This window comes from Archocentrus centrarchus, chromosome 24 (genome assembly GCF_007364275.1).
Source record: "Archocentrus centrarchus isolate MPI-CPG fArcCen1 chromosome 24, fArcCen1, whole genome shotgun sequence".
Classification (NCBI taxonomy): Eukaryota; Metazoa; Chordata; class Actinopteri; order Cichliformes; family Cichlidae; genus Archocentrus; species Archocentrus centrarchus.
The window spans coordinates 3711857-3733028 of NC_044369.1; the positions used below are offsets into that span (position 1 = coordinate 3711857).

General features: G+C 39.9%; 1 protein-coding gene and 2 long non-coding RNA genes across 4 annotated transcripts; all 3 read right to left on the reverse strand.

The window, feature by feature from the left end:
* Positions 1–7071: 7071 nt before the first annotated feature.
* LOC115774017 (uncharacterized) lies at positions 7072–7455 on the reverse strand. Its single transcript, XR_004019157.1, has 3 exons — positions 7387–7455; positions 7270–7298; positions 7072–7132 (listed from the first exon to the last, which is right to left on the reverse strand). It is a non-coding gene; the product is annotated as an uncharacterized LOC115774017 (long non-coding RNA).
* A 4593-nt stretch (positions 7456–12048) lies between these two features.
* LOC115774911 (uncharacterized) lies at positions 12049–13109 on the reverse strand. Its single transcript, XR_004019227.1, has 3 exons — positions 12924–13109; positions 12359–12445; positions 12049–12271 (listed from the first exon to the last, which is right to left on the reverse strand). It is a non-coding gene; the product is annotated as an uncharacterized LOC115774911 (long non-coding RNA).
* Positions 13110–15389: 2280 nt separating this feature from the next.
* On the reverse strand, positions 15390–20894 carry LOC115774507 (GTPase IMAP family member 9-like). Of its 2 annotated transcripts, none has more exons than XM_030721839.1 (2): positions 20811–20894; positions 15390–16383 (listed from the first exon to the last, which is right to left on the reverse strand). In XM_030721839.1, the coding sequence occupies exons 1-2, from the start codon at positions 20833–20835 to the stop codon at positions 15650–15652; spliced, it is 759 nt and encodes a 252-aa protein (XP_030577699.1). In that variant the 5' UTR covers positions 20836–20894; the 3' UTR covers positions 15390–15649. The 2 variants fall into 2 exon arrangements, with proteins under 2 accessions (XP_030577699.1, XP_030577698.1); XM_030721838.1 differs by lacking the exon at positions 15390–16383 and adding an exon at positions 16525–18180 and having other exon boundaries at positions 20811–20891.
* Between the last annotated feature and the right edge of the window lie 278 nt (positions 20895–21172).

Below are 21172 nucleotides of genomic sequence, written 5' to 3' on the forward strand. Positions count from 1 at the left end.
CCCGTCTCACAAACATGTCACTCTCCAAACACTGAATCTCCGGGGTAACACATACGTCCTGCTGTCCATAATTTTCCAAATAACTTTCATTTGATGGAGTTTCCTGTGTTAAAGTCGTGGCGCCAATCCCCTGGAAGCACAAGTTTTAGAACACATAGTTACACATACAGTAGATCTCAATGGGCTGCATATGAGCCTCAGTGACTTCCAAATGGCAAAGTAAGAACCAGTAATAAGAAATGCTAAAATCATAATAATAATACTGTCTGTATCTGTGATTGGCATTATTATTAAGAACTAAGTCGTCCGAGACGTTTAGTAGATTCACCATCGTGTGAATTTTAACATGCTGGGTCACACTGTTCTTGAGTCACGTTCACACGATTTTCAGAAAAAAACTTGACCTCTGACCTCTAACCCTGACCCAGTTATGGCAAAAATTGAATCAGGTGATGAACTGGGCATCTTTTGTGAAATTTGGTATGACTCAGACTGGTAATTTTGCGGTTGTATATATAAACAAATAAACAGACAAACATACAAAACAATAACTGGCTTCACTGGTGTGAGGAGCGCTTCTTATTTTGTCATCTTGTGCAGTTTCTGCTGATAAGCATTAAGAAATAGAGACAGTGAAGTCAGACTAGAATAAAGCTTTTAGTCTCGTATGTAGTGCTCTAGTTCATATTCATATTTGAAAATGTATATTTGAAACTTCTGTTAAACTCATGATGTTAAGGAAAAATAGCAAAAGGTTTTATTTGAGCCAATGTTACCTCCTAAACCATCTTTAGCAATATCAGAACAGCTTTGGGTGCATTTGCGCTATATAAGACTAAGGCATTATTATTATTATTATTATTATTATTATTAGTAGTAGTAGTAGTAGTAGTAGTAGTAGTAGTAGTAAATATAGGTTTCCTTACCTGTGAAAGGAAGTATCAGAAATACACAAATATAAAATATTTTCTATTCAGCCACTGTGCTTCATTCTTTTGTTTTCTGCCACCATCATAACTCACAAAGTCTCTGTACTCGTGCCCAATAAAGACAAATATAGTATCCAGCTTACTTCCTGTCTCCTCCTCACTCACGCTGTGGTTATTTTACTGCAGGCAGAGCGCATTAGTTTCCTCAGTTTTTACACATATGGAGATGAAAAAAGTGAACACAAACTGACAGTCTTATTGACTTTAACAGAGGTTTGCTGGGTGTAGATATACAGTTTATTTAATAATGTGTTGTACACTGAAGCCACAGTGTACTTCCTGTCCACTACCATACATGAAACTAAATACTTTGTACCAGCAGATTATATTTTTGTGCTCATATTGCTTGTTCGCTAGTGTTTGTTATTAAACAGGATTCATGTTGGTGATCGACAGCACACTTTTGAACCTGTTTATGGAGATTTAGCACGTTTAATGAATTTTTCTGATAATGTGGCCATAACAGCAGCAGAGCTCTGGAGCTGCTACCCACAAATGAGCAGAATAAACAACAGGTGGGAGAAACAGACGGATGTCACATTTAAGGGATTTTAAATTGCACAAGAATCACAAACAAAGAAAATGTTGACACACACTGCTGATCAAGTTTATATCCCCTCATCATCATGGGCGTGAATGTCATGGTTTTAATAATTTCTTTGATCTTTTCTTTTTCTACAGATGCACCATGGGGCTGTGCAGAAAGTTACCATCAGTTGTACATCCTACATGTTGCTCCATGTTTTTTTTTTTATATTGGTTGCTCTAGAAATGCTCTAGAAATCACAGTTTGATCCAGCTGAACAGTTTTAGAGTAAAACCTTGCTCAACTCTTCTGCTCCATCTGGACAGTTTCAGGTAAGAAAGATGTTGCAGCCTTTACTTTGAGTCTAGCGTGGCACAGGAACAAATGTGTTTCCTTTAGATATTTTAAAGGTACAGAGCAGACGAACAGAGCAGCTAACAGCAGCAAAAACAGCAGCACTTACCAACAGAAAAGTTCAGCATATCCTCAACAGCTCCCCTCAGTGTGGCTGTCATCAGTCTGAAGTGAGCTTCTCTGACTCATCGATCTGTACTGGAATCCTTTCACGAAGTTTTACCGCTTCCTCCAGAGACGTATACACTTCCCACCCAGAATTAGGTAAACTGTGGACTGGCAGCCGACCCAGACAGCAAAGCAGCCTGGGGCAGATCCGGTCCGGGTCTGCTATCTCAGAACATTCACTACTAATAAACGGTGGCCAAAACTTTTTTTAGGTGACTCTAGAGTAAAAAGATAAAATACCTCAAAATATTTAACAGAGACATATCCATTTTTCATTCTGCTAATCGCTGACATTGATTCAAATATAGTATTAAAATATAGTGTGTACCAGGGTTATTATAGTTAACGAAAACGAACGAAATAATGAAAACTGAAATTGAAAAAACATTGTTGTTAACTGAAAAATATAAAAACTACAATTAAAAGGAAAAACGATAACTAACTAAAACTGTATTGTGAGTTTAAAAAACTAACTAAAACTAACTGAAATTATTTTGGATTGATCATTTTCCCGCTCTCCGAGTTTAAGCTGGGAGCGCCGTCGGGCAGCTGTGTGTGTGCGTGTGCACGAGAAAGCGGCAGAGTCGCTCTGAACCGACCGGGTTCAGAGCGGGTCCACGCTGCCGCAACGCTGTGATGAACCTGTTCAGTTCTTGTGCGTTTCCGTCTACTTCATCAGTGAGAGAATAACAATCAGGAATAATAATCAAAGCATCAGTATAAGGACTCACAAATGTCAGCAAATTCCTGGAGGGAGACTGCTGTCGGAATGGACGTGAGGAAATGAAGGAAGTGGAAAAACAGGGACAAATATGTTTGCAGCCAAAAAACTGAACACAAAGAGCGAGGACCAAAAAAAGTCCCAGCTGGCACCGCAGCACACGACCACAAGGTAATTAACACACACAACACACAAGCATAAATGCGGACATGAGGTCGGACACTTCCGTAGGTTGTGTACAGAGGCTGCAAAGACCCTGCAAGTCTAATCAGCAGCATCTAACCAAGCTAGCTCCAAAACAGAAGCAGCTTCGGGTGGTGGAGAACATCAGGATCAGAATCAGAATCAGAATCAGAATCAGAAGGTTTTTATTGCCATATGGGTGAACAGGTTCACAGCATTAGGAAATTGCTGCGGTACTTCGTGCTTACAGAAAAAAACAAATAAGTATAAAAACTATAAGACAATATACAAGTATACAAATTGCAAATATACAGAGATATTAGAGCTATAACTATAGCACAATATTACAAAATTACAAAATATACAGTGCAGAGACTAATTAAAAGATAGAAGAATGTAGACTATATTCCACTAATATGTACATCAGTGCAGTCAGACAGGTGCATAGACATAGGGTCATCAGCGTTTGTGGAGGGTGGTGGTAACAGTCTTAGGGTTATTGTTCATGAGTCCAACAGCAGAGGGGAAGAAACTGTTCTTATGGCGGGAGGTTCTGGTCCGTATGGACCGTAGCCTCCTGCCTGAGGGGAGAGGGTCAAAAAGTCTGTGCCCAGGGTGAGAGTGGTCGGCTGTGATCCGACCTGCACGCCCCAGTGTCCTGGAGGTGTACAGGTCCTGGAGAGATGGGAGGTTACAGCCAATCACCTTCTCAGCAGAGTGCACAACGCGCTGTAGTCTCTGTTTGTCCCTAGTGGTGGCTCCAGCGTACCACACAGTGATGGAGGAGGTGAGGATGGACTCAATGATGGCAGTATAGAACTGCACCATGGTCCTTGCTGGCAAGTTGAATTTCTTCAACTGCCGCAGGAAGTACATCCTCTGCTGGGCCTTTTTGATGACAGAGGTGATGGTGGGCTCCCACTTGAGGTCCTGGGTGATGGTAGTTCCCAGGAAGCGAGAAGAGTCCACTGTGGTGATGGGGGTGTCAGTCAGGATGATGGAGGGTAGAGGGGCTGTGTGCTTCCTAAAGTCCACTATAATCTCCACTGTCTTCTGGGCGTTCAGTACCAGGTTATTGTGGCTGCACCAGGACGCCAGACGTTTGACCTCCATCCTGTAGGCCGACTCGTCCCCGTCTGAGATGAGTCCGATGAGAGTCATGTCGTCTGCAAACTTAATAAGCTTGACAGACTGGTGGTCAGAGGTGCAGCAGTTGGTATACAGGGAGAAGAGCAGAGGAGAGAGGACACAGCCCTGAGGAGTGCCAGTGCTGATGGTCCGGGAGTCCGAGACATTCTTCCCCAGAAAGAATGTCTCGGACTCCCGAGACATTCTTGCAGCTGGATGCAGCTGGATTTGAGCTTTGACTCCTTCAAAGAGTTTGTTTTTGTCAAACACCACATGTAGGTGTTGTTAATCTACTGCACTGATGCTGGAGTTTATTGTAGAATTTATTGAGTTTGGGAGTTCATATTTTTCTTTGTTTCTCCCTGTTGATGTTCAGGTGTGTCCTAATTATTACACATTTAGCATGTAGTGCTTCTGTCTTGTGAACTGTTGGTTGTTGAATATATTTCTTTATGGTATCTTTTGTTGAGTTTTTATTACACAATAGTCACTTTTGCGCATTGAATCTTGCACCTGACAAAGTATGAAAATTCTAAAACTAATACTGAAACTAATGAAACTAAACTAAAACTAAGCATTAAACCAAAAATAAAAACTAATAAAAATGAGCAAAACCGCTCTGAAAACTAATTAAAACTAACTGAATTAGAGAAAAAAAAGTAAAAACTAACTAAAACTAAACTATAATGTAAAATCCAAAACTATTATAACCCTGGTGTGTACAAAAATGTCTTTTTACAACAAAGTTTAGTAGAAATATTCAGGTCAGCCATGAAGTACAGTCTGCATTTAATGTTTCTGATCTTTCTTGGCTGACTGAAACACGTTTGTCCTACAGCTGCTAACAGCAAAGATTACACACTTCAGGGTGGGGGAAGAAACAGAATTCATTTGACTGAAATCTGCAACCTGCTGCTGACATCTAAAGGTGAGATTTTACACACTGTTGCCATTAATATCAAATATTGCCACAAAGTGGAAACTACTGGAACATCAATGTGAATGCAAAATAAACCTGCAACACTCTCATCCTGCAACATAAAAACAAATACATACAGATGTTTGTTTAAATGACTGCATATCAAATTGAAGCAACTGATACAACATGAGACTTTTATGTCTGCACTAAAACCAGGCACATGGTTAGAATGAATATACAGCACCCCCTTCTGGACAAAAGGGATTGTTACAACAATAAATCCTGAAACTGAGATAACGATGAACAATTTATGGATAAAGCATAGTGCAACATTTAATGTTAGAAATTAAAATGAGCTGAATAATATGACTTTAATTAAGCATGGGAGAACTTTAGCCAACCACAAGTCTTTTTCCATTACACAACCCAACAGAAACAAAAGGTTTAAAAAAATAAATCATGTTTATATGAGCTGTTGCTGTTCTACATCACCCATCTCTCATTATTTCTGATAATAAGCATAGAGGTTTCAGGGATCAGTGTACGGACCAAAAGACGAGGAGGTGGGAGGTTTCACAATGCAGCCTTTGAGTTTAGTGTGGCTCAGGATGAAACGTGTTTCTTTTGGATATTTTTTCCTTCATTTAGAGTTTAAGTGCCCTCAGTAGAGACTTAATTTACAAGCCACAGAATAAAACTGTAATGAAAGTCCTGAGATGATAGGCAGGTGAAACTGATTTGTAGGTTACACAAATCTGACACATCAAGACTGCAGACAGTCAAACTAAGGTCCCCAGATCTTCACCCAAACACAGAGCTCCTCCCTTTAAGCTAAAATACACCATAGCAGGACTTCATCTGTGATGTCTGGCACAGGTTGTTTGGTGGAGTGTGAAGAATGAATACCCAAGAGCAGACCCACAGGCGGCAGGCAGGGATGAACTTAAAGCGAGTCTTTATCAGGCTGAAACCAGAATACAATAAATAGTGAAACTAAATATGAAAGGAAACGGAAAGCTAGAAGGTAAGGTGATAAGGAAACATGAATGACACATGAGGAAGGAAGACTCAATGCTCTCACAGGGATAACGGTGAAGTGGAAACAGCTGGGAGAACAGGTGAACAGAAAGATACAAAGGAGACGAGGGGAAGCAGCAGGACACAAGGCCACAGAACACAAGACCGCCAAAATAAAACAGGAAGTGAGAAGACAAGGAACCAAACACAAACTTGACACCACACAGGGAGACAGACACACTAAGGAAAAAAGATGCAAGAGACTCCACACATAAGGCAAGGACAGTGAGGGAAAAACACAGGGAGAATTAAAGTCTAAAATCACTGGGAACTTAAGAATACGTCATAAACAGAGAAGCTGGCTACAGGGTGATGGCAGGTTTGGAAAAGAGTGCAAAGACAAGATGAGGATGATGAAGGAAGTGGATCCTGTTGATCAGAAGGCAAAAAGGGGGAAAAATGACACTGGAAAGAGGCAGCCAGAAATAACAGAGATGCAAAAAATAAAAATTAACTTCCTCTTATTGTTCATTTATTTATTTACAAATTACATTGTTTAAGTACAATTAAGACAACAGTGTGTGTACTGAGATCAACAGCACACTGACACAAATGATAAAAAAGCAGCTTAAACTCAGATTAAATCAGTTCTGTTTCACACAGGGTCTAAACTAAGATCACGTCTGTGCAACTGAAAAAGGAAAAAAAAGAAAAATATAAAAATAAACTAAACTCCTGGGTGATCTACTGTGGGTAAATCTGGGTAAACTAATCTTCTGGCCTCATGATAAATATAACAGAGTAACAGCAGTATGTGGCCATGATATAACTACACTGATAAACTTTAAGATGATATAGCAGATAATAAAAATCAGCTTCATGTGCCACTATAAAAAAGATAACATGAATGTGTTATAACTCAGTGTTTCATACTGAAGATCGAGGCTTTTCTGCATTTGATGCTGGATCGCTGTGCTTTACATGACGCTCCCTGCCAGGAAGAGCAGGAGCTGTGTCTTTTAAAAAGGTCGATGCTGATTGGTGGCTCTGACAGAGGCAGGAAGGTCAGTGAAACTCCATCAGAAGAGCAGAAAATATCACAGTGCATTATTTTCATTATTACACACCTGCAAAACACAAAACAGTATTCTCACACATCGATATAACTCCACTGCCCTGCTGTTACTGGTCATCAAGCAAACCAAACTTGGTCTACAAGGAAAGAGTAGAATAAATCTTTCGTGAATCTATTTTAAGAACTCACGGTCTTTTCAGCCGTCTGTGCTGATTTACCTAAAAAGACGAGACACAGACTCAGCTTTAGGTTCCACAAGCAAAACCCAAGTTCATCAAACCCACTTGGTAATATTCAGACCCTCACCTCTGGTCCATACGCGCACAACCACAACAGCTGTTATGAGTGCTGCTACACCCACAGAGACGATGATGAACCTCCACCAGTCTCCACCGGTCTCTTGCAAACAGCAGAAATATTGTATTAGTATTAATATAAGAGGCTGGGTCCACCCTGCACAGGTTGTAACTCCACTGTAGGGCTGCACCTTCAAATGATTGTTATATTTATAGACATTGTCACCCTCAATAATACAATTGTGGCTAATAATGGAGATTGTTGTTGTTGTTTCTGTGTTCTCATCTCGTGATCTCTACTGTTCTTTAACAAACTGTGTGTATGTGTGTGTATCTTCTGTTGTGAAGCAGTTATATAAATAGTTGTTCATTCAATCCACTGACATTCACTGTTCAGGCGGCCCAAACCAGAAAAATACAAGCAACATGAAACTTTATGTATAAAAGAATCTTTTTTTCACACGACCACAAGAACAAAAAAATCAGAAAACTGATAATAAAGAAATTTCATAATGTCAAAAAATGCAGTTCTTCAAATATTGTAATTATGTGATTTTAAATGGTTCAGCTTACCTGTTTGCTTACTTGGTGTTTCGGGATAGAAGCTAAGCAGGTGCTCTTTGCCGCTGACGTCTGTCACGCTGCAGCTCAAAAACTCATAATTTGACTTGTAAACATTGTGATAAATCAGAAAGAGCGCAGAGGCTGAGCAGGTAGGCTCAGTTATCTTCGCAGATGTATCATTCACACCCCAGATTTTACCATTTATCATCCACCTCACTGTGTTTCTACACCGTCTGTGTGTCGACACAGAGCACTTTACAGCCACAGTATCAATGCTCCTCTGTTCAGTCACTGGTGAAAAAGACAAAGATGAAGACACGGTGAGACAACGATTACAAATAACTGCTGTGATGGTTTCCTTATGTTGTACACTTTTTGTGACGTAAATACTGACGGGTAACGACAAACAGCTCAACTCTGTAACCTGGACCGTCGTCTTCTCCTAGTTCGTTAAACTGTTTGCAGACGTACTGACCAACATCTTCAGCGGTCACATTCTTTACAGTCAGGAAACAGTTCGGTGTGATGCTCAGTCTGTCTGATTTGGAATGATGAAGAATCTGTCCTAAAGTAACCAGCTCTGCTTCGCCTCGTTGTCTCAAATGTTTAAAAGTCCAGGTGATGCTGTCACAGGTAAGGAGATCATCCGTCACGGTTTCACAAGGCAAAGTGATTTCAGCTCCATCTCTAGCAACAAGCTCATAGCCTTCACCTGCTGCTGAAGAAATAAAACAGATGTTAGTGTTTTTGTTATGTTTGGTTGATGTGAGTGATTTTCACACAGTGATGCTTCACTTGGCTGGTCACAGTTGGTGAATATTAAACCATCTGCTGTGTAATATTAGTATTTAAATCTCATTTATAAATGAATGTGCAGTCTTACCTGTTAAGTGAGGTATCAGTATCAGTAATGAGAGCATTTTAATCCATTTGAACTTGAGCATGTCGATCTCTCCTGTCTTTGTCACAAATTTAAAAGCAGTTCTTCTTTTAGAGAGAACCAGTGGTGCTGACCTGAGATCAGTTTGAATTCACTTCCTCAGTGTGGCTAAAGAAAAAAAAGGAGAGACTTTGTCGTCTCTCCGAAAACACACATTTTGTAACAATCTTTGATCAACATAATTAAAACCAACCAACATTAAAAATGTCAAAGGTCACAGGAGGCTGACAAAGTCCCATGAATGTGAAATGATTTTGGACAACGAATAACTGACTGTAAAACCAAAGAGGAAGTTACTTAAGCATTAAAAACAGAGAAAAAAGAGCAGTAAGAATATATTGAGTCATAATGTGTTATTGACGCTGATATATTAAAAAAAGACAAATATCTGAAGATTGGTAGTTTATGTAAATGTTCTCAATATTGCTGCTCTTCTTTAAATGGAACACAAACATGTTGTAAATATATCCTTTTAGGTCGAGAGTCCAACTCCTCAAGCACACAGAGGAGTAGTTAATGTTTTTGCCCTGACTGTCGGTTCCTTTTTCTATTTCTGAGTTTTTTAACTCACACAGCACGCTGCAACTTTCACCCCACCCTGAAAATTTCTGTGGTTTCTAAATGTTTCCACTCTGCAGTAATACCACTGACAGCTGATGATGGAACAAAGATGTTGCAAAGATGCAATGGATGGCATCCTGTTACAGAGCCTTTGGTACACTCTTTAGAACCCATTCTTTCACATGTTTGTAAAGGAAGACTGCAGGGCTTGAAGTACTAAAAAAAACTACGTGTGTCCAACAGTTGAAAATAGTGGGGATCAAAAATATTCAGCTTGGCATCATGGTACTTCCAGAAAAAGGGACAAATGACACGGCATTACTAGCTGTGTATGAACTGAGGAAAGAAATGACAGCTGTGGATCCAGGTGAGGACAGAAGTTAAAAAGTGGGAGGGGCTGGACTGAAGACTGAATTCAAAAATGTAAAAAAACAAAAAAAACAATGAATTTTTAGCATCTCTTTATTTTCAGATTACATCATGTTAAAAAGATAATAAAGAAGAGTCTGCTGAAATTCAAAGCTTATTAAAGCACATGTTGTATTCTAGAAACACACCTGACAACAAAGCTAAAAGGAATTTAAGTAGTTCATCCTTAAAAGCATTTAGTTAGTTAGGGATTTTAAGTAATTAAAGGTGTATGCTGTACAATCATCCACCCTGGGAAAAAGAGCTCTTGCCCATGATGATTGTATGTAAACTTCTGACCACAGCTGTATAGAAGGTGAGCCAGATGTTGTTGATCAGTGGAGCCAATTAGTCTCCATCAGGAGGCCTCACGTTTTCATAGTTCACGATATCGTCTTCATTAAACACCTGTTAAAAGCAAAACAACAATCACACACCAAACAGGTGTCTGCAGGTTAACACTTTATAATACCAGTCTCACCTCTCTGATATTTATCACATCACTATCCTACATTTATCACAAGGTGATAGACCCACTACTTGGTCCTATAATGATCTCCCAACATTCCCAACCATTAAAGCATGCTCATGTTCCTGGATGGAAGTTAGTTCATCGATTTTCTTGCTCACTGAGACCAAAATTACTTTTTCAAAACTCCCACTAAACCTTAAACAGTGAACATCCCTTTCCATTTAATCATTAGTTGATCTGTGGTTCTCTCCGATAGTGTGTCACTTGTCCTGTCTCCCTCCCCTCACCCCCAGCCGGGCATGGCAGATGACTGTCCCTCCCTGAGCCTGGTTATGCCGGATGTTTCTTCCTGTTAAAAGGGAGTTTTTCCTTCCCACTGTGACCAAGTTCTTGCACACAGGGGGTCGTCTGATTGTTGGGTCGGTCTAAAGGTGTGAGGTCCCCTGGCTTAGCTCTATCCAAGAGTGGAAAAAAGCCTTCTTATTTCTTATGGTCAGAGTAACAGAGTGCTATAACAGAATATATCTATACATGATTTCGCTAATAGTTAATCGTGCATAATTCTAATGAAGTATAATTCTGATCAAGTATCAATCTAATTAATATAATGAATAAGAGTGTAAAGTTTGATAAACTGTGCTGATCTGTGTGTTGAGATGAAAAGAGGAAGTGCTGTATGCCCTGTTTATGTGGGGAAATTACTGAATGTGGTACATGTAATAGGGTGGTGTGTGTGTGTGTGTGTGTGTGTGTGTGTGTGTGTAAGATGTGTGACTCAGAGAGACAGAGATGGGGTGGGGGGGGCGGTGTACAAGTACAATGAGTGTAAAATAAAGGTGTTTAGGAATGTTCGGGGTTTGTGTCCTCTAGTTTCCCACAGAGCGAGTAAGGAGCAATGAGCAAGAGGGAATTTTGGAGTCCACAGTTGGAAATTTCAGTGAGAAGTGCCAGAGGATTACTCACCATCTGACCACTGTGGACTTACAAAGTGGGATTTTAAATTTTCTCTCTACCTTTGCTGTGTTGGATTCAAGTTTCAAAGGAGCTGGAGGACTCACTGCTACCCCATTTGGACTTTATCGGGACGGCTGGAAAGGTTTACGTTTCTAGCCAGGGCATACTCCTTCTTCTCATTCATCTCAAGATCGGTATCAGAAATCAGGCAGTGTTTCATCAGCAGAAGCAGGGTAGACATCAGGAGGAGAGGGTGGCAGTTAGATATAGGTGAGTCTCCATCACCGCATTAAACAATTTCTGCGTTGCCTGCTGGGGAATTTCTCTTGGAATTAGAAACTCTGATCCTCTCAAGCCGGTTCAGACTTCCTGTACAGGAGTAACTGGCTAATCCACAGGAATTTATTTGTTTCACCTGCTGTGTCCTGCTGTTTCCTCTTGCCCTAATTACCTATTGTGTATTTAAGCCCTCAGTTTTCATCAGTTCTTTGTTGCGTTGTCTTCAGTGTTCCCTCGCTGTGTGTGTCCCTTCGCCGTAGGGTTTTTTTTATTATTATTATTTAGTTCTGGCACCCGTCCAGCTCCAGTCTAGCTGAGTTTTGGTTTCTTGTATTTTCTCAATAAATCCACCTTTAAGTTCTATTTCTTGTGAGTCTGCATCCTGGGGTCCAATCCTGCCTGCCACACACAAGCCATGACAGCTTGGGGTTCAGTATCTTGCTCAAGGATACTTTGGCATGCAGCAAGGAATCGAACCTAAGGCTATCCTTCCGATTAGTAGGTGACCTGCTCTGCCTCCTGAGCCACAGCCTCCCTGCAATGAAGGGTTCATTTGATGCTAAAAGAACAGTTTATAATTCCAGGTGATAACACACTAATAAAACCATAATTAAATCTTAAACATCTATAATCTTACATAAAGTCAAACACAGTGTGATGGAGTAAATTAAATGTGTTTTACACACTCAGTGTTTTCATCCATCCGTGTGTTTTTCCCTGAAAAGACAAGAGAAAAAGTAAATATTAGTATCCACAGAGAAAATCCAGGTTTATGAGACCTTATTCATACGTGAATATTCTCACCCTGAGCTCTCGTTCAAATGCTGATGACCACAACGACTGTTACGAGTGCTGCTGACCAAACAGGGACACTGATGAAGCTCCAGAGGCCTGGAAAGACAATAAAACCATTCAGATATTTATGCTACTGTTTCATGTTCTCTCTAAAATAGGTCACCAGAAGAGATCCCTTTTCTCATTTGTTTTATGAGGTGTAAAAATATCCCTGAACAACAGATGAATACATTTATCACTTATACTTAAAGAAATCAGAATTATAGATTATAAAAGTTTGGAAGATATGTTTAATGTTTTTAATTATGACAGTGATTGTTCTGGACCAGGTGTTACCCATCGGATCATAAATGATGAATCAAAACCTCGTGTTTGTCATTTAGTAACTACTGCATGTCCTCTAAACAGGAGCAAAAGATTGATCTGGCCACAGGTACAGTTATTGGAGTGATTGCTGTCATACTTGGATACACTATAAACAGGATAAATGAAAGCTGAAGGTCTATTCTTGAACCTACTATCACACAAAGCTGTTTACTTTTCATAAACAGGTGAAGTCATTTTTCATTCTCACCACTTTTTTCACCAAGTGTTTGAATCCAGAATGGGAACTCCTGCATGATGTCTCCACTTATCACCTGGCACTTGAGTAGCTCATAATTCTTGGATGAATAAATATAATCAGATGTTGCCAAAGTCACAGTGGCCAAGCAGGCAGACTGTGACATCCTCAGGCCTCGTTGATCCTCACAGAGCCACTTCACTGAGTATCAGAGCACTCTACTGTCACGTTGTTGCCATCCTTATGTTCTGTTACTGGTGACAAAGAAAAACAAGATTAATATTTATTGTGACTCAAATTAGGGTAAAGTTTCAGAATCAGTTTGTGCTGAAAACATTATTATGGAAATACTCACTTTTAACCAGACAGACTTCAGCTACAAATTCAGAACCTTTGAATTTTCCCGATTTGCTGAATTTTCTGCAGGTGTATCGACCGACATCCTCAGCTGTGACGTTCTTCATAACCAGAGAACCGTTTCCTGTAACACTCAGTCTGTCTGATTTGTTTTTGCTGTGTTTGTGAATCTTCCCACCTTCAAACAGTGTTACTGCTGATGTGTAACTAACACTAGAAAAGATCCATGTAGTCCTGTCACATTTATCCAGATCATCTTTCACAATTCCACAAGACAAAATGACTTCATCTCCATCTCTGATTAACATGTCAGAGTATTCAGTCCCTGCTGCTGAGGAGAAATGAAACAGTTATCAGACATTAGAACATGGTTGCAATGGTTAACATGGCAGTTATTGTTTCAAATCTATGAAACATATATGCATTTCAGTGAAACATGAATACAAACACTGATACAAACATTTCAATCCAGCTAAATTCAGCTAATGATTTTCAGTCTTTTGTTCTTGTTTTTCACACTAACAGCTGTCACAGTGTCTAAAATAGTGCTGCTATATAGAGAAATACAGAGTTAAACTCCTGTGAATACTGTGAGTCACTTCCTCATAATAACATTTATGTTTCATGTGTAATTTTTATGAAAAACAGAAAGGGGGGGGGGTCTTTTCTGAACCTTCGCACAACCTTTTATAAGATTCATGTTTTAATCAACAATATTAGAACAAATAAATGTTAAAGAGGCCAAACAAGTGACAGACAAAGACAAAGATGTCGATAATTTCTTTCACTTTAATATATTTATTTTTTTGGTGGAAGGCAATTTAATGATCTTTATTAGTGATAGTAATTATTCTGGGATTGGTTAATGCCTCATGTTTGCCGTACACTTTACAAACAGAAATGAGATTTTTTCCCTCATGTACATATTATATATGTTTGTTTGTCTTGTGCAGGCAGTTTCTGATAGAGGGGCTTTATATTGAAATTGGACCTTTATTTTATATATAACTTATATAACTTCAAAAATCATAATATGATGTATAAAGGTTATGAGAAATACTAAATTTCAGATTCACTGAGCAGGCTCTGTCACGGCTGGTGCAGCCGAGGCAGGAAGGACCTCAAAGCAGGACGTAGTGTGAGAGCTGATCTGGTGTGTAGATTTATTTGAAAAACACTTAAACATAAAACAGGCTGATGGGGAGTCAGCAACACAAAGAAACACAAAACTTGAAAACTTGAAACAAAACACACAACCGTCATCACAGAGACGTAGACAAGACGAGGACCCGAATAATGAACAGAGGAAAACTAAGGGCTTAAATACACACAAGGAATTCAGGGAGAGTGGAAACAACAGGGAACAGGTGCAACAAATGAACCTAATGACACAGGGGAAGTAAATTGAACACAACACACAAGGAGCACGAGACTACCAAAATAAAACAGGAAGTGACACGCAGACCTAACACAGAAGACGTGACAAGGGGAGAAGACATTACACAAAGACACAACAAACTGAGAAGACTAAACTATAAAACACAACCCAAAATTATAACAAAACAGAACTAAACAAAGAGGAACTCAAAACACTGGGCCACTGGCCCAGGACCATGACAGGCACGCTGTGATGTCTTCATTAATGGAATTTATTAGCAGCAAACAGCCTTTTTCCTTATCTTCAAGCACAAAATACTCAGTTGTTCTTAAATGTTTAATAATGTTGTGCTTGTGTTTTGTTTCATAACTGTTGCCCCAGACCAAAGGTGCCCGTGCCACCTAATAACAACGACAACATGCTCTCTGTAACACACACAGTGATATCCTAGATTGAACCTGTCTGGGCTTCTGGATCTGATGTGTGTCAGAATTGTAAATACTGAATGATCAAAAGAAAAGAGTGTAACTGAAAATTTTAGATTCTGCTACTTCTGTGTCAAACTGACCTTATTGAATTTATGTATGAGTTATCTATCATTACACAGTGTTCTAACAGCATTCTGTGACTGTGGCAGATAGATGAATTGTCTCTATAAATATTCTAGGCTTACAGTTTCAGAAAACCTGCAGACTGCTGTGATGCTCTCTGTGCTGTTGTTTGACTCCTTTGCAAAGGTAAACAGAACTCATCAACAACCTGGTTGTGTGCACCAAAATTTATTTCAGGTTTTCATAATACATGTCAGCTGCAACAGACTCCACCTACCCACGACCCCTAAGCTGGATACATGGTTAACAAAATATGAGATGCTTGAACTCTGGGTATAAAGGACTCTAACAATATTCCTCCTCTTATTCTCCTCTTTTCTCTTCCTTTTCTTCCCCTCCTTTGTTTCTCATCCATGTTCTTCATCTCCTCTGCCTTATTCTGCACCTTTATCTCACTCCATATGTGTCTCCAACCATGCGAAGATGAAATGGATGGTGTTAAAAATCCACATGTAACTTTGCGTGAGAACCCAGAGTGTTAAACCCCTGCAATACCTGGAGCTCACGCTCAAAGGTCTGAAACTCCAGACAGACCTCTCTGACTCAAAGCTTCTCTCATAGTACACGTGTCCTCCCTCTGAGATGGAGTCTATTTTGTTCAGCAGCTCTTGGACCTGCTTCTTGTCTCCCATCTCTTCATTGTTGAACACGTGGTACTGACCACTGCAGTTCTTCAGCAGCTCCTGCAGGTTTTTGTCCTTGCTGATGAACTGGTCGATGTTGGTGTTTTTCAGTCGGTCTCCATAGGTGAACAGCACCATGGTGTGTTTGGAGACGTCGTCACTCAGCATCTTCTGCAGAATTTTCAACCCTTCCTGCTCTTGTTCAGTAAATCTTCCAAGCTGGAGGACGAGGAGGAAAACGTGAGGACCCGGAAAGCTCAGCTCGAGCGCCTTTATCATCTCTGTTTTCACCGTCTCTGCAGACAGCCGAGTGCTGACGAGTCCGGGGGTGTCGACCACAGAGACTCTGCGGCCCTGAACATCAGCTTCTCGCTTCTCAGTCTTCAGAGTCAGAGGGCTGGAGCTGATCTCACAGTCAAACTCCTTCTTTCCCAGGATGGTGTTTCCTGCTGAACTCTTCCCCACTCTCTCCTGCCCCACCAGCACCACCCTCAGGTGTGAGCCTGAAACAACACAGGTCATCAGGGGCTGTTACACCAGCGTATCAGTGCTCACCACTTGAAAAAGGAAAACCCTCATTTTGTGGAATTTCTCTTGATGTAGATTTATTTTAAAAGGATCACTTTAACATTTTCTACCATCAATAAGACAAAGTGACACATTTGGACAAAACATTGGTCTGCAGCATCCTGTTTGCTTTGAGCCCATCAGTGGAACAAACAAGGCATGTATGTGAGGGTCTGAATGATATTAGAAACAACAAATAACGTCGTCTCACCCATTACCCTGTGTAGTGAAGTGACAGAAAAAGGAAAGAGAAAAAACACAAAGTGATACAGAACACAGCCTGCATGTTGATGCTTTTAATAATGTTGTGTAACAAAGGTCCTGATACAGATTGTCATTTGGCATCATCATATTTTATTTGACATGAAGTACAGGAAAGGCACAAAATGTCACGATTGTCCTGACTTTTAATCAAAACAAAAAGAGCAAAACCTCTTCTAACAACCTACAAAAAATAATTGTTATCAATCAGTTCTTGCTTTTGAATACTGGTACATAATTCAGATAAATGCAGTGTCCCCACTGTCTTCTGCTGACATACAACAAAATTATATTTTAATGGTTGTAGATTTAAAAAAAATTAAATCAAAAGTATCCCTTCAATCTCATTTATAATTAATGAAATAAGACGATAATCTGTAAAACTATTAGAAATCAACCTGATTTTAAAGATGATACAGTCGACAGACCAGAAAAGCTAAACAAGATGTCATCAAAATATACAACACTGTGTTATTCTAAAATTTCCATATGACTGGAATGGGCTGCAGCTAACTGAACACTTGTGTATCACTGTATGATGCATCCTGCTGCATCTTTCACTCTGAAATATATATCTTGTGTTGGAACCCCGGCATATGCAGCTCCAACACCAGCTCCAACACCAGCTCCGACAGCAGCTCCAGCAGCAGCTGCTCCAACAGCAACAGCTCTAGCAGCAGCAGCTCCAGCAGCAGCAGCTCCAGCAGCGGCTAAACACACACCTCCAACAGCAGTTCCAATAGCAGCACCCTTTAAAACAGCCTGAACAAAGGAGTTGTCTTCCTCTGCCTGTTTTCTTGCTTCTTTAGGGTCCATGTTTGGATCTTTTCTCAGAAGTTCTTCAAGCTTTTTTTTTATGGCTCTCTCAGCCTCTTGGAACATTTCGTTGGTGTAGTAGCCTCCTCCATTTCTTTGAACCATTGTGTTGATCTTCTGCAGCAGCTCTCTGACCTGAGAGGGATCCTTGTCATCGTTGTCAAAAACATGATAATCCCTGTGACACTGACTGATGAAGCGACGCAGATCTGGATTACCATTAATTAATTTTTCTATGGAGGCACTTCTTTTCTTCAGCTCATCTCCATGAGTAAACAAGGCCATGGTGTAACTTTCTGCCTCTTTTCCAAACATTGCCTGAATGATTTTCACTGATTTTTGTTCTTCACTTGTGAATCTTGTTGGCTGAAGCACAACCAGAAAAACATGAGGTCCAGGAGCAGCAAAGGACATGCATCGAGCAATGTCTTCCCTAACCCGCTCTTCAGATTTATTTGTGTCACCCAATCCTGGAGTATCAATTACATCCAATGTAAGACCACCAAACTCTCCTTTCTTTTTCTCACAAACTTCTGTCACTGAGGAAGAAGACAGCTCAGATTTAAAAGCATCTTTTCCTAAGATGGTGTTTCCTGCTGCACTCTTCCCAATTCCAGTTTTCCCAACAAGTACAATCCTGAGGTCTGCCTTTACATCTGTTGAAGAAGAATTTCATAAACACATTGATGTTACCTTTTACCTCCATTAGTACCACTCTGCATGCAAAATGTTTGCACATAATGATTTGAATAGAAACCAAAGAAAACTTTGGCTCTTTACAGCCCAAACCAGCCAACAGCGATCTGACAGATCACAGATTGCAGCAGTAAATAGCTTTTCATGCAGAGACACAACACTGCAGTTAATTCTGTTTTGAATTAATTATTGTGACTTTAACCACTGATAGTATCAATAATGTCCCTGGTTTTTATTTTCCTCTTCATTCCCTGTTCTTGGGGATTTGCTTTGGTCCAAGTCGGTCACGTGTGTCACAAATCCTTCTTGGATGTCTTGTTCAATTTGAGAAAGGCTGATTGTGACAGTTAAATATCAGATGATATAACCACACATCACCAGCAGGAAGCACCAGTGCTTTAACACTGTTAACCCTCTGGAATCTGGGGTATAATTGTTCATTTTTGACTAATTTTGATTTTACCTTTCTGTTAGAATCAAATGGAAAAAGGAAAGCTTGGGCTGGGTATTACAGGACCCAGCCCAAGAGATAACTAACTGCTTGACAAAAGAAAGTCCAACACCCACAGGAAGCGAGTTCAACTTATTGTCGGCTATACAGACCAAGCTCTCGCTACGGTTGCACAGGGACTGAATGGCCCACAACAACAGGCCAGACATCCCATACTTCTGCAGCACTGCCCACAGGATACCCTGAGTGATGTGGCCGAATGTCTACTTTAAGTCCACAAAACACATGTAGAGTGGATGGGCAAACTCCCACGCACAATCGAATATCCGTGAGAGGATGAAGAGCTGGTCTTTGACCAGGATGAAAACCACATTGTTCCTCTTGAATCTGAGGATGGACCCTCCTTTCCAGCACCCTGGCATAGACCTTACTGAGGAGGCTGAGGAAATGTGGTGGACCAGCCCCAAACTACACAAGAGCAACTTGTTAATATTCTTCTCATTTATTTATACTCTGCTACAGTGGGGGAAAAAACCCAACAAAGCAGACTGATGATCTGATTGTTAAATGTGTGGTCAAGAAAATATTTAAAGAACCAAACTCGCTGTTTCACTACAGTCTGAGGAAACCAGTTTTTCAGATGCTGAATTTAAACTTTGGACCTCTAAAGAAAACACTGAAGATCTGTATGATCCAATCTCACACATCAGCTAAATGCATGAAGGGGGATTGGAAATCAGCTTGTGCTGTACTCAGATAGTGACTACATGCCTCAGACTCACTGATTCATGTAAACATCTGGAACTCCTGCAGATTCAGTGGTTAGAATAAAAATCTGGCAGGCAGATGGAGGAAATGTTTTGGTGCTGAAGTCTGAGTCGGGCACAAAGATTCAAACATTTTGGGAAGAGCTCAAAGTGACGTGACAGCAAATGATTTCTAAAGAAATTTCATTAAACCCAAAGAAACAAAAGCTCAAAAAGCTCATGCTGTTATTTGGAGTAAATCTAACACGAAAACAAAAACAATTGTTTCATGTACACAATGCAGTTTTTTTGTTGTTGTTTATTTTTTAAACAGTTTGTTTTAGTTGCTCTTTCTTTCATTCTGGAGTGCATTTTTATTTATTTATTTATTTTGCCTGGATTCCTGTGGTGAATTTCAGAAGAAGTTTTGTCTTGTTTTGTTCCTGTGGTTACACAAAACCACAAAAACAGTGAGGCATTATGTAAAAATTAAAATTAAAGTTTCACATGCATACACGCTTCTCGGCATGAAATCTGCTGAGAACACTCTGTTCCCCACACATAGTTTAAAACCCGCTTCTGGCCCTCACTTCATAGTAGAAGTTAAATATGAAATATATCTCATTTAGAGGGTGTCTAACAAATGATGTGATGTTTATTTCAAAATATTTCAGGGCTGGGTTAAGCACCCAGTGTTTCAAGATCCTAGCAACACCCTGCACTGAACACAGAGACCAAGGCTAACAGCAACATACAAGATGTTCCTGGGAGAACTGAAAAAAATTAACACAAGGGATACCATATAGTAACAAAGTCTAGAAGTCTCGTCTACCCAAGAACTAAAATTAGAATACAAAATAAAACTAAAACAAAACAAAAGCCCTTAAGATTCTCAGAATAATAACAAAGAACATAACAACAAAAATCTCATAAATGACCACAAACACACAGACCCTAACCAGACAGCAAGGGAGGGCGAATGCCTGGTCAGCCACTATTTTATCTCTGCCCAAAATGATGGCCAAATTATGCCCAACACTGCAGAAAGGTTACAGGCAGGGCTGAAGTCTTAAAGACACTGAAGTCACTGACTAGCAGGATTTAATTTTAACCTTTGGATGTTTTCATTCTACTGTTTAAACAACAACAAAAAGATGTGATGAATATTTTGTGATGTTTTAGGAGGGTTTTTCTTTACAAAGACAAAATAAAAACTTAAAGATTAAACAAAATATTGAATAAACAGATTATTTCTTACCTCACAAAGTAAAGGAAACTTAATAAAACAGGGAGGGTCCATACGGCCCTGGGCTGAGTTTAATTCTGAGATGATATTTATTAATGGAGAGCATATTAGCATAAATGAGAATGAAAGTTGTAAAATTATACTCACAAGTTAATGCAGGTTTGCTATCCATCTTTATTTATTGTTTGTTTTCTAGTTGATTTATCAAGCGTGCTCCCTTTGCAGTCTTGATGTGAAGAGTTTCGTTTCACAGAAAGATCTGTAATATGTTCTGACTACAAGTCCCTCCCTCCTCTTTACACAAACAAGAGTTGGAGCAGAGAACAGAGCTGCTGCCAAATCCTGAAGTCAGAGGCACAGGACAGACTTCAGACTTCACCTGCTTCAAACGCTATCATTCCACTGAGTGTGTGTTATTGCTGGTTACCACCCTCCGCTGATATATTTGGGTAAAAAGGATCTTCTACTTTATTAGTCGGCCAGAAGGTTCGTTATAATTTATTCCTACA

Bases quoted from the DNA above. Each gene is read 5' to 3' on its own strand.
- LOC115774507 (XM_030721838.1), bottom strand. From the start codon at position 20,835: ATGGATAGCAAACCTGCATTAACTT. The intron at 18,181-20,810 runs GTGAGTATAATT...CTTCTTCAACAG, and splicing joins TAGCAAACCTGCATTAACTT to ATGTAAAGGCAGACCTCAGG.